The sequence below is a fragment of the Dufourea novaeangliae genome, unplaced genomic scaffold (assembly GCF_001272555.1).
Source record: "Dufourea novaeangliae isolate 0120121106 unplaced genomic scaffold, ASM127255v1 scaffold146, whole genome shotgun sequence".
Taxonomy (NCBI): Eukaryota; Metazoa; Arthropoda; class Insecta; order Hymenoptera; family Halictidae; genus Dufourea; species Dufourea novaeangliae.
In genome coordinates, this window is record NW_015374023.1 from 86436 (window position 1) to 98577 (window position 12142).

The 12142-nt window shown below is 44.3% G+C and overlaps 2 protein-coding genes across 3 annotated transcripts; both read right to left on the reverse strand.

Moving 5' to 3' along the window:
• Positions 1–1050: 1050 nt before the first annotated feature.
• LOC107189146 (proclotting enzyme) lies at positions 1051–3397 on the reverse strand. The gene is made up of 5 exons (XM_015577621.1): positions 3319–3397; positions 2402–2675; positions 1824–2068; positions 1573–1733; positions 1051–1212 (listed from the first exon to the last, which is right to left on the reverse strand). The coding sequence occupies exons 1-5, from the start codon at positions 3395–3397 to the stop codon at positions 1051–1053; spliced, it is 921 nt and encodes a 306-aa protein (XP_015433107.1).
• Positions 3398–9469: 6072 nt separating this feature from the next.
• LOC107189225 lies at positions 9470–10609 on the reverse strand. Of its 2 annotated transcripts, none has more exons than XM_015577711.1 (3): positions 10387–10609; positions 10130–10311; positions 9470–9852 (listed from the first exon to the last, which is right to left on the reverse strand). In XM_015577711.1, the coding sequence occupies exons 1-3, from the start codon at positions 10434–10436 to the stop codon at positions 9596–9598; spliced, it is 489 nt and encodes a 162-aa protein (XP_015433197.1). In that variant the 5' UTR covers positions 10437–10609; the 3' UTR covers positions 9470–9595. The 2 variants fall into 2 exon arrangements, with proteins under 2 accessions (XP_015433197.1, XP_015433196.1); XM_015577710.1 differs by having other exon boundaries at positions 9470–9858.
• Positions 10610–12142: the final 1533 nt, after the last annotated feature.

The window sequence follows — 12142 nt, forward strand, 5'->3', positions numbered from 1 at the left end:
AATTTGGGTCCACTCGTTCGAAGGATATGCCTTTCGAAATAACATTTAGATATTACAGGAACACGAACACGCGCATCCGATCGCGTCCAGGGACGAAGAGGTACACGCTCGTTAGACGATCCCGTTCTCCAGTTTTCCAACGAATGGCCAGCGTGTCCCTCTACGTCACGTACGGTCGCGTCTCGAGCCCGAGAGGCTCGCGTTACACGAGGCGTTGACTCGTGTTCCGAACACTGTCGATACTTTCCGAGGACCACACGCTTTCCGTAGGAGATCCACCAAAGTCCAAAGGACGAGTAACGCCGCGATACGACTCGCACATACAGTGGACTCTAACTATATTGCCATTAAACATATTGCACACAAGTTGCGTACGCCGGCGCACCAGCACGATCAAACTTATGCGCAGGCGCTGAGGCTACGACGACAGAATTTAGCACAGAGGGGGCTCTCAACTCATTGCCATTTTACTCACCTACAGCCCCGACCATGGCAATGTAGTTAGAGGTTACTGTACATACAATTTGCGCGTCCGCGACGGCTAGTCAAATACACACGCACACACATACACAAAGAGACATACACACACGTAGCAAAAGAAGACGGACAAGAAAGAACGATCGCGATTTTCAGGCCGTTTCGCCGAAACGTCGAACGCAAGCGTCGCCGCGTAGCGAGTCACTCGCAGCGCCTCGTATTTCTATGTTGAACAAGAATAGAATATACACATATATTTATGAAACGTTAAACAAGTTAAATGTCGGTGTAGAAAAGCGTTGTAGCGAATAGAGGCTGGGCCTCGTACCGAACCACCCGTCGAATCGATCGAGCTTCAGACGAGGAGCTTCTGCACGAGTACGATTTGCCGAGCGAGAAACTCGAGCGAAACACTCACAAAAGAAAGTACATACATATATCGACCACCTCGCGATCAAATTCTCTCTCTATTCGTGTCAATCTCTTTTAAGAAATGTAACGGTCGACCTATTGCGGAAATAAAGTTTCGTCGTTTTTGAGAAACCAGTCGATCACGTTGGCTGGTGATCGTCCTCAGAAAACTGCGTTCTCGAGTATCCAGTCGAGATATGAACTGACTCTCGTGTAGATTCCAGGACGTCCCGGGTCCCCGCATCGAATCCCCCAGGATACGATTCCCACGGTGACCCATCTACCGTTGCCAAGGCGATGCAGAAGCGGCCCGCCAGAGTCGCCCTACAAGCGAATGATATTTCTGGTTAGCGGATCATCGAAGAGGATCGAGGTTCGAACGTTGAAGCTGACCCAAGGTCCATTGTTAAACCGTAGTCAGGTACACCCACGAGCAAAGTTGGTTTCCACATACATTTACATTACGAATGTCCAATATACATTTTTTGGTAACCAACGTTACCGCGAGAACTCAGCCGGCAGACTCGCGCTCCGATTAGTCGGGGGTTTATCGTTAATAACTCGTTAACAAAGCCTCGGATAACAGTTTTCCTAAGGAAAAATTTGTTTCAAATCATTCCAGGGACCCCTCATTTCCGGTAGTCGAAGCTATTTTGGGACACCCTGTATACCTAACAATAATACCTGGCAAGCGTCGCGACCACCCTCGTACGCGCCTGCACACACCACCGTCTCTGGGATTCGTTGATCGAAACTTTGAACGCACTTCTCTCGCGGCCATATCGGAAGACCAACTTTCATCAGTACTGTGCTAACAGGTCCTCCATAATAACGGGTACCCCAGCCTGAAATCAAGGAATTGATTCAGTATCCGGTTGTTTCCTGTGCCCTCTGTAAACGGTGTCCAAAAAAAAGTCTAGAAAAACTTCACGAACCTGTAACGATCGCGTTCTTGTTCTCGAACGTCTGATCGATCGGTGGCAAGCAAACCGGCCAAATGTACTCGTTGAACACCGTCGGTCGGTGCATCCTCAGTATCGCTACGTCGTTCTCGTACGTCGTCTGATCGAAGTCTCGATGAACGCGTATATCGGTCACCGCGAAGTCCAACGCTCTGTTTGCTTCCGGTGCGGCAAAATCGTACGCGCCCAGTCTGACTTTGATATCTCGGTGGCCGAATCTGGGAGGAGTTAACGAAAACGTTCTTGCAATACGATACTAAAATACTGATAAAACTATGTACATATTTTATTTTATACATGTATAGGTATAACATATTTATAGTCTTTGGAATAGTCTTTAGAACACAGTATTTAACCATTGTGTGGGCAACCAGAATACATGTAAATCCTTGATGAAATGTGTACCCAGTTGCCTACGCAAGGGTAAATCAATGGCGGTTTTTGAACAACTGCCTTAGTCGATACATTTGAGTTCTTACAACAAAACGGAATCGACTTAACCGATCCCCCCCACATTTTGTAGTTGCTCTATGGAAATACGTGTGAAATACCTGTACACGCAGTGGGCGGCAGTCAATACGTGTCTGTCGGTGACGAGAACACCGCCGCAATACTGGACCTCGTTTTTTCTCAGAAGAGCTGCCATCCACGGCCATTCGGTGGGATCGGCCGGTTCACCGCCCACCAGCCTACTTAGAGTTTTCGTGTTCGTCCCGCATCCTCGAGACCTAGCCGTTGAATTCCATGCGTTCTCGTCGCCCAATCGAATGATCCTACTTCCTACTTCACCATCGTTCTCCGTCTCGATGGGTTCTTGGTCGTCGACTAAAATGAAAAGCCAACGATCGAACGATGCTCCGATTTGCTGAGCTCGTTATACAGGAAGTTTCGAAACATGTGGGTATAACTTCAGGGAATGGATTTAGGGCACTAAAATAAGAAAAAAAATGTTTATATAAACGTATACCCGATATGACCTTGTTTCCGCATTACGACACACGAGTAAACAATTTCAAGAATTGTTCAATTAAAACAAACAATTCGGTAAATATTCATGAGAATTGTTGTGAATTCATACAGCACTTGATATTTTTGATCACTTGACACTTGGAAGCCTGCATTCTAGCCGAGGGTGAAAATTAGTTAATAACGGGTATCATATAAAAAGGCCAATAATTCGAGAAGTTCATATAGTAAATCTTTGATGAGTGTTCGAAGGCTTCTCGGCACTGAACGTTAAATATTTCATAAACTAATGGCCGTATGCGGGTGAAATAAATATCATTGGCTTCAAAATTCCAAGGTTTATCATTCTGGCAAATCTCATTGAAAACTCTTCGTTATACCTGGGGACCTTTCTTTGTCAGTTTACTTCTTTTCTTATTTTAGCGTACTGAATTCATCCCTGAAGTTATGCCCATATGTTTTGAATCACCTTTATATATGTACATTGTAACCGCATACGCACCGGCAATGATGGGAAATACTTCTGCAGAATCTTCCGACTGATTCGAACAACAAACACCGACGTATCTGTTCGAAACCATGATGATTTGAAACGGATAGAGACGTGGGCTAGGGTCAGACCACTCGAAAACCGAGACAATAAATTCGAAGCAAACTTACGTTCGATCGATAGTACACGAGTGATTCGTTGCAAAAACAAAATCGGATCGGTACTCTGTGGCGAAACACGTCCGGAAAAACTCGCAGTGTCCTACCTCCTCGTTCAATCCGACGCATCTTGGGGATGATACCGATTCCTAGACAACAACTTGTCAATTTCTCGTTTCTTTGGAACTATTCTGTTGTTTTTTTTTTCGACAAATTTAGACCTACTCTCTGAATCAAGACGGACCGCGATCGATCGATCGAACCAACGGAGATCGGCTTCTGATTCCAGGGGTTGCGTTCCGTTCGAGCTGAATCAGACGACAGTTATCGAGCAACCGAGTGAACCTTTTTGTCCCGTGAATTTCGTTGCCTTCTTAAAATTTTCTTCAAAACGGAACACTGACGTTACCACGAAACAGAAACACACGTACTTACCCGTGAGTTGGATGTTGTTGTCGGGAAACGACCAACCGATTGAGAGAAGAGCATACAAATAATATACCCGAAGAATTCCATGGATCATTCTTGCTTGGACCATTACAACGTTCGCCGGCTCTATTTTCGATTCGTCGACCAACCGAGTAGATACATTAGTGTAGTAACTGGCAACAGCCGCTTATATACGGAAACTACCATACCCGTAGCGTATGCAACTCGCCTTGCATGTCGAAACGTTGTACACGGCTCCCGAGGCGTGGCGCGCGATTCAGTTTCATTCCAGCAGCTAAACTTCCGAAAACCCCCATGCTCCGAATTGGATGAAATTTTCAAAATAGGTTGTTTTTTTTTGACAAAAATGATGATTGCGAGAAGGATTTTAGACGACTCGAAAGTTTTTTACCATTTGAGTATCATTCCCTACCTTAAAGACATAATTTATTATAGTGAGTGAACCTTTTAAAATACATAATCACCGTGCTTAGGCATACTTCGGACAGCGTACAAGGTATGTTGTTTTGGGGGAAAAAAAACCCCTCCCCATCACGGTCGTGATTTAACTTCATTCACGACCGTGATTGCGATTTTTTTATCTTGAGTGAATTTGCTCACTGTGATCGCAAGTCCTCGATCTTTAAACAGAAAAACGTATTCAATATGATTTTACGATGAATTAATAGACTTAAATTGTGACCATCCATTGTGCATACCAAGTTATTATTAATTCATTTTGCTCGTTGATTCTCTACACAGACTTGGGGTACGGACAGTGGGTCTGTACACTGAAACTGTTTGCCGATCCCTCAGGTTTCTATTGAGAAGCCAGATATCGGAAGTGTTTAGTCTTTGCCTGGTAAGTAGGATTTGGAGTAAAGACTCGTGCGTGCCAGGGTACGGAGTAGTCGGGAGGCTGCTCCGTAAACGGACTCTGTTTAACAGAGAATCTCGCTTGCACTACCACGCTTGTGTACTCTTTTGGTTCGGGTCTGGTACGCAGGTGACAAGCCCAAAGCTCCATGACAGTAAAAGATGGATCCGGGTTAGCGAGGTGTCGCTCGTCTTTCCTATTTTCTTAAACAAGCCCAAAGTTCCATGACAGTAAAAGATGGATCCGGGTTAGCGAGGTGTCGCTCGTCTTTCCTATTTTCTTAAACCAGGTTCTGGCGACAACACTTTCATCGCGATACTTGTTCATACTGTAGTTTCACGCGTAGTTCATCGTAGAGTTAATAACTGCTTGGTATATAAAATATTAGGTGCGTAAACGAAATGGTCGATGGAACTTTTTTCATTCCGTCTATCTCTTTCGTTTGAGTATTAGCGACTACGTTGCGTTTAGTTTAAGTTATTTTGTATTAATAGCATTAATTAGTATTAATTAGAATATTAAGATAATATTAGTTCTAAGCTGAAGAACGAAGACAACCGACGGGGGAACTTAGTTTTTTTATAGGTTTAGGCTCAAGAAAGAAGTCATCCGCCGAGGGATTTTAGTACCAGTAGTATTATATAGTTAAGATTTAAGTTATTTATAAGGTTGATTGTGAAAGGTGGGAAGATGTAGAACTTGTGATTCCATCTATCTGCCTTGGGCCTCCACTCGCAGCAACCTCCTCGTGGTGAGGCCTGGGCAATCGATATTATCATCGGTAAAGTACTGTAAACTGAAGACAATATCGAGCTAATGGCTGCGAACTTCGAATCTATCACATAAAACTACCTTCTATATTACATCAAACTAGGATTCTTTTAGAAATCGATATGAGATTTTGTAATGATGCTTTATAAATGAATAATTTGGATTTTATCATAAATTATTAAACAACAACCCCGCGTTAGTATTTATGAGAAACATGAAATATTAATTATTTTATTTAAATGATTTTAATTACGTTTTGTGGGTAAGTTCAGGACAGAACTGCCCTAGACGTGTGGCGCGAGAAGATTTTGGAATTTCTATTTTCATAAACGAAGTTAGAAACTAGTACTTGTAAGAACGGGCATCATTTTTCTTCGTCACGCATTAAATACGAAGTTTAAAGGACGTAGAATAATACTCTCTAACGGCTGGGAACCAATAATTACAAGAACATTGTTAAAATCACATTTATTTGCAATGGTTGACACTGTATCTCATCATGCGTCCCCGGTTAGATCACTTTGCACAGCTCTTACACCGTTATACGGACAGCTTTCGTTTAGCTGAAGCACTCAATTTGTAGCTGAAAGTACGTAGATTAATCCACTGTTATTGATAATAACAATAAACGGCCGGAACACTGTTAAAATCGCATTTAATCGCGGAGTACCACTATTTTTTTGAACGGTGGCGCCATCCGTGGCGAATCGGTGAAACTGGTAACCAATTATATGGCTAGCAGTTTGAGCGATTCGCCACGGATGGCGCCACCGGTTGAAAAAATAGTGGTATTCCGCAATTAAATGCGATTTTGACAGTGTTCTGGTCGTTTATTATTATTTCCAATGACAGTGGATTAATCTACGTTCTTTTAGCTTCAAAATGAATGCTAGATCAAGACGTAACGTGTCCATAAAACGTTGGAAGAGCTATTTAAAGTGAACTAAACGGGGTACGCATCGCGAGATACAGTGTCAACCGGTGTAAACAAATGCGATTTTAACAATGTTCTTCTGATTACTGGCTTTCAGCCGTTAGAGAATAGTAATCTACGTTCTTTGAACTTCGAATGTAATCCATGACGAGGAAAACTGATGCTCGTTTAGCAGTGTAAATCCGATCGAAAACTATTGCAATTACATAACCACTAAACAGGCAACACTTTTCTTCGTCATGCATTACATTCGAAGTTTAAAGAATGTAGATTAGTACTCTATAACGGCTGATTCGTCTTGACCAAGCACTCAACTTGTAGCTGAAAGAACGTAGATTAATCTCCTGTGATTGAAAATAACAATAAACAACCAGAACACTGTTAAAATGGCACTTTATTTGCAACGGTTGACACTGTATCCCGTCATGCGTACCCCGGTTAGTTCACTTTGCACAGCTCTTACACCGTTATACCGATAGCTTTCGTTTAGCTGAAGCACTCAATTTGTAGCTGAAAGTACGTAGATTAACCCACTATTATTGATAATACCAATAAACGACCAGAACACTGTTAAAATCGCATTTAATCGCGGAGTACCACTATTTTTTTGAACGGTGGCGCCATCCGTGGCGAATCCCTGAAACTACGAGCCAATTATTTGGCTAGTAGTTTCAGCGTTCCGCCACGGATGGCGCCACCGGTCAAAAAAGTAGTGGTATTCCGCGATTAAATGCGATTTTAACAGTGTTCTGGTCGTTTATTGTTATTTTCAATTACAGGAGAGTAATCTACGTTCTTTTATCTTCAAACTGAATGCTTGATCAAGATGTAAGTTGCCCATAGAACGTTGGAAGAGCTATATAAAAGGAACTAAACGGGGTACGCATGGCGAGATACACTGTCAACCGTTGCAAAGAAATGCGATTTTAACAATGTTCTTGCGATGACTGGTTTCCAGCCGTTAGAGAATAGTAATCTATGTTCTTTAAACGGTTTATTTAATGCAAAACGAAAAAGAACCATGCCTGTTTAGCGGTGTAAACGCGTTCGAAATATTTCGCAATTATAGTTGCCGCCTCATAAGGGGCTACGGTAATACAGACACAACTAATTTTACTAATTCAGGGGTTCTGCACTATTGGATCCATGCATTAAGTCCTGAGGGACAATTTGAGGCTAACGACGTTCATTTTATGTGGTTAATGACTGAGATATTTGCATTTTTCTATCACTAGAAATTTTCACTCACCTGTCGATATAATTTGGCTAGCAGTTTCAGCGAATTGCCACGGGTGGCACCACTGGTCGAAAAAATAGTGGTACTCTACGATTGAATACGATTTTAACAGTATTCTGGTCGTTTATTGTTATTATCAATAACAGCGTATTAATCTACGTATTTGCAGCTACAATTGGAGTGCTTTATCTAAACGGAAGCTATCCGTATAACGGTGAAAGAGCTGTCGAAAGTAAACTAAACGGGGTACACATGACGAGATACAGTGTCAACCGTTGCAAATAAATGCGATTTTAACAGTGTTCTGGTCGTTTATTGTTATTGTCAATGACAGGGAATGAATCGACGTTCTTTAAGCTACACGTCGAATGCTTTGTCAAGACGAATACCGTCTTCAAAACTTCATAAAGATTTCATAAGAGTGTCGCCGAAATTTTGATTTATCGGTGGTATACGATAGACGTGTGTAATAATTTGCAGTAGTCCTCTGCCGGATTCAATCAATTGTTACTACATGTGGATTACGGGACAATGGACGGTAGTGAAATGGCTTGCGTCAGTACACGTTTGAAACGTGATCCTTTACGAACTACAACGATAAAGGAACACGTTTCAAAACTCTGCGCATGCCGGGGGTACTATGACCCCACTTTCTCACACCCACGGGGCCTCCGGCGCCTCCGCCTGGGGTTCTGTGACCCCACGCTCTCATCGCACAGGGTCTCTAGCGCCTCCGCCGGAGACTCTATGACCCCTAGATCTGACACCACGGGGTCCCTGGGTGGAGGCGCCAGAGTGTTTTTGTTTTGATGTCGTTAATATAAAATATAAAATATACAGATTATGTGTCGCGTGTAAAGAACTGTAAGGTTTCTCCACCAATCAGAAACGATCACGAGAAATTACGTATCACTGTGAAAAATCACCGTGATTGGGAACGAACGTAATCGAATCACGAGTGATTCACAAGTAGCAGTTCACGCCATCTCTATAGAATATAAATCATCCCTCAAGCGACAGAAATTACAATGACCAAAGTTACATGCTTGGATTAGGTTTTTAGGAAAGATTTATTAATTTGTAGAAATTAATTCATATGTATTTCTACGATTACGACTATGTCGATAACATACGGAGTGACACTAAAATGTTAAAAAAAAATTTTCGAGTCGCCAAAAATCCTTCTCGCAATCATCATTTTTGTCAAAAAACAATCTATTTTCAAAAATTTCATCCAATTCGGAGCATAGGAGTTTTCGGAAGTACAGCCAACCCTGTTCTCCATAAAACATCTTCGTATTCTTCCCCTGGAGGATCCGATGGAGCGTCCAAATTCGTCGGTTGGTCGACGCCGCGAACGGCACGACAATGTGGCAAATTAACAGCGCGACTTGCTTGGACGGCTGGCGAGAGTAAAAGAAACGCTACGAGCTACGAGTACTTGCAAGAGAATATTGGTACGATGAAGGAAGGGGAGAGAAAAGGAACGCGCGTAAAGAGAACGAGAGAAAGATCGCGATCGAGGACAGGCCAGAGGCATTTCCATTTAAGGCTCCCCGTGTGCAATCTCTCGCTTCTCTCGGCGCCACTTTGACACGCATAGTCGCGAACCGTTTACTTACCACCGAATGGCGGCGTAACACGGTTTTTGCAACGACGATGCGTCGTGGTCCACTCTGTGTGTCACGTCGGCCATTACTTTGTCCATCGGAGCAGGAGCTGGTTTACACGCGTGGCACTATGGGACGGGGGGGGGGAAGAAGCATTCGCAGAACGCAGTTTACGCGTTGACAAGGTTTCGTTTATTGCGCATGGACTGTCGTATGGGGTTTCTCGAGAAGCAGGCGATCGTTTACGCCCTTTACGTCACACACCTTACGCCTTTATGTCGCAGGACTATCGATTAGAACGGGCTTGGCGTTCGGATCCTTCAGATTCAAAGTGTAGCCGTACACTCTCGTAGTGTTCGCCTCAGGATCGTAAATTTTGTCGACGTGACGCAGGGTATCGTCTACGATATCATCCGAGCTCTCACGAACGAACGTTCTTCCGTTTGACGTGCGGCCCGATTGGACGATCCTTGTCCCGTGGCCATCCGACACGACGACGTTGTTGCCTGTCGTTTGCGCCGTGCCTGGAACTGCAACTATTTCGATGGTCACCGCAGCATCCATAAATCGGACCGTAAATATAATCAAACTATAAATACGCGATATTTCATATAACTCGAGCAAACCGCGGCGGCGTGACGTTCGCCTTGAGAAACGTCGAGGGAACGTATCTACCGATCGACGGTGAAAGGAAAACGGTATCCTAGGATTTTCAACGTAGCGACAAAATGTCGAAACGTATAATCGGGACAATTTCCCGCACGTTTCCGGTTCCCGAGGAAAAAAGTCAACAGTGATCGCCCGTACCTAGCTTTTTGTCGAGGTTAGACGTCAGTCGATGAGCATGCTCCACGTTGCTTTGTACCCTTTCCTGAACCTCCCGATTCAGTTGTTGAACGTTCTCCTGGATATTCCTGTTCAATTCGCTGATACTCTTGGTCAGGTCGCCCAACCAATCCGCCCCCTGTATCCCTTGTCCATCCAAGTGACTAGTGGAATCAACAACAAAAACATGAAGAAGAAAAAATATTTCACCTCGAAACTCTAGCAACGCTTTCACTAACCTGCATAATATTGCCGCGACGATTGTTGCGATTCCGATTCCTGGTCCCATGTCTCGTTTTCGCGGTTTTACAATCCTTTCTCGGTTTTTTCTCCGTTTCCCCTATCCGTACTCTTCCGCCGTTCTTTTTCACGGCTTTCACGTGACAATGATTCGTTTGATCGCTAGAGATAATACTTGGCAGCGATGAATACGACACGGTACAATCGAGTTCCTCCTTTGAATCGATCGTGCGAGCGAATGGACGGCACGCGATACGTTGAACGTTGTAAATGCAACACGACGGTCTCTATCGGTGCATACGTAAACGGAACACGTGTAAACCGTGACATCGTCGGTCTAACGTCGTAAATGGTCGGTTCTTTTAAAAAGTGCGGCAAAAGTCGGTATTGCTTGAAATATTACTTTAGTGGCAAAAAATAGAACTAGACGATGATGACTTAACGTTATTATTGAGCATGACAGGTTCCTTTAATGAAAATTCACATAAGGTCAAATACAACGCATATGAAACTGGTACTCCAGGTTTTGTTGATAAGATGGCATTGTGCAGACGTCTGTCTAAGAAACCCCGTCGGTGTCCAAGTGGTAAAAAACCATTCTGGCCATCCCGAGGACTTGCAGGCATTTAAGTTGATTTATGACTTTTACCGCGACGTGTAGCGCGTCCGTTCGATGCACGTGAGAATGCACTCTTGAAAACTTCTCGTACTCCTGGACGAGGTGTCGCAGCGTCGTCCGAAAAGTTGATCGCGCGCGGTCAACGGGGTCGCGATAAGAAGTTGAGAGGTTATCTACGAACATATCGCGCAGAAGGAAAGGCGTACAGGCATTACAAGGCACGGAATTTGTCGGTTTCAATGATGAAATTGTCAACAGACATTTTCAGTGTCTCTCTCCAAAAATCGGTTGCGAATTCCGAGCGCATTGTTCGACGAATATTTACTGAGTATTTACGTTCGTCGAGGGTCTCGGATGCAGGAGGCCCTCGGTATAAGGAAAGGCGTACAGGCATTACAAGGCACGGAATTTGTCGGTTTCAATGATGAAATTGTTAACAGACATTTTCAGTGTCTCTCTCCAAAAATCGGTTGCGAATTCCGTTCGACGAATATTTACTGAGTATTTACGTTCGTCGAGGGTCTCGGATGCAGGAGGCCCTCGGTCGGGGGAGAGCATCGAAAAGGACGTTTTCGTTGACCCACGGGGACCGAAACAGGTTTCGGGTTCGGATTATGCGGTCGAAACTGTACTCTCTTACTACGCGATCGCTCTGGGCTACGACGAAACGCATCGACCCCCCTCCACTCCCCACGCAACCGGTCCTACGGTAAACGCGCTTCTTCCATCGCATCGTTTCCGTCCTTGAACCCGTCGTTTCTTTCCCTTTTCCTCCATTTGTCTCGTCTTCCACCAACGCCCCCACTCTTCGATTCTACCCTTCGTTTTCTTTGCTCGTTTTCCGAGCGTCGATTCTGCTCCCCGTCATCGACTCCGACTACTCTTCCCCGTTCACGTATTCAAGACCCGATACTCGAACGCTTCCCGATCCTCCACCCGTATATATCTTCCACCTCTGACTACGCGCGGAGAGCAGGTAGCAAACGACCCGGATCGTAAACGCGTAATCGTTTCGTCCCTCTTCCCGTCCTTCGTCGAGACTACTCTTGTCCCTTTCACCCTCCTTCTTGCCTGCCTGCCTGCTTGCGGTCTCCCGATATGTGTACGAGAGGCTGCGGGGGCATAACAAAAACACG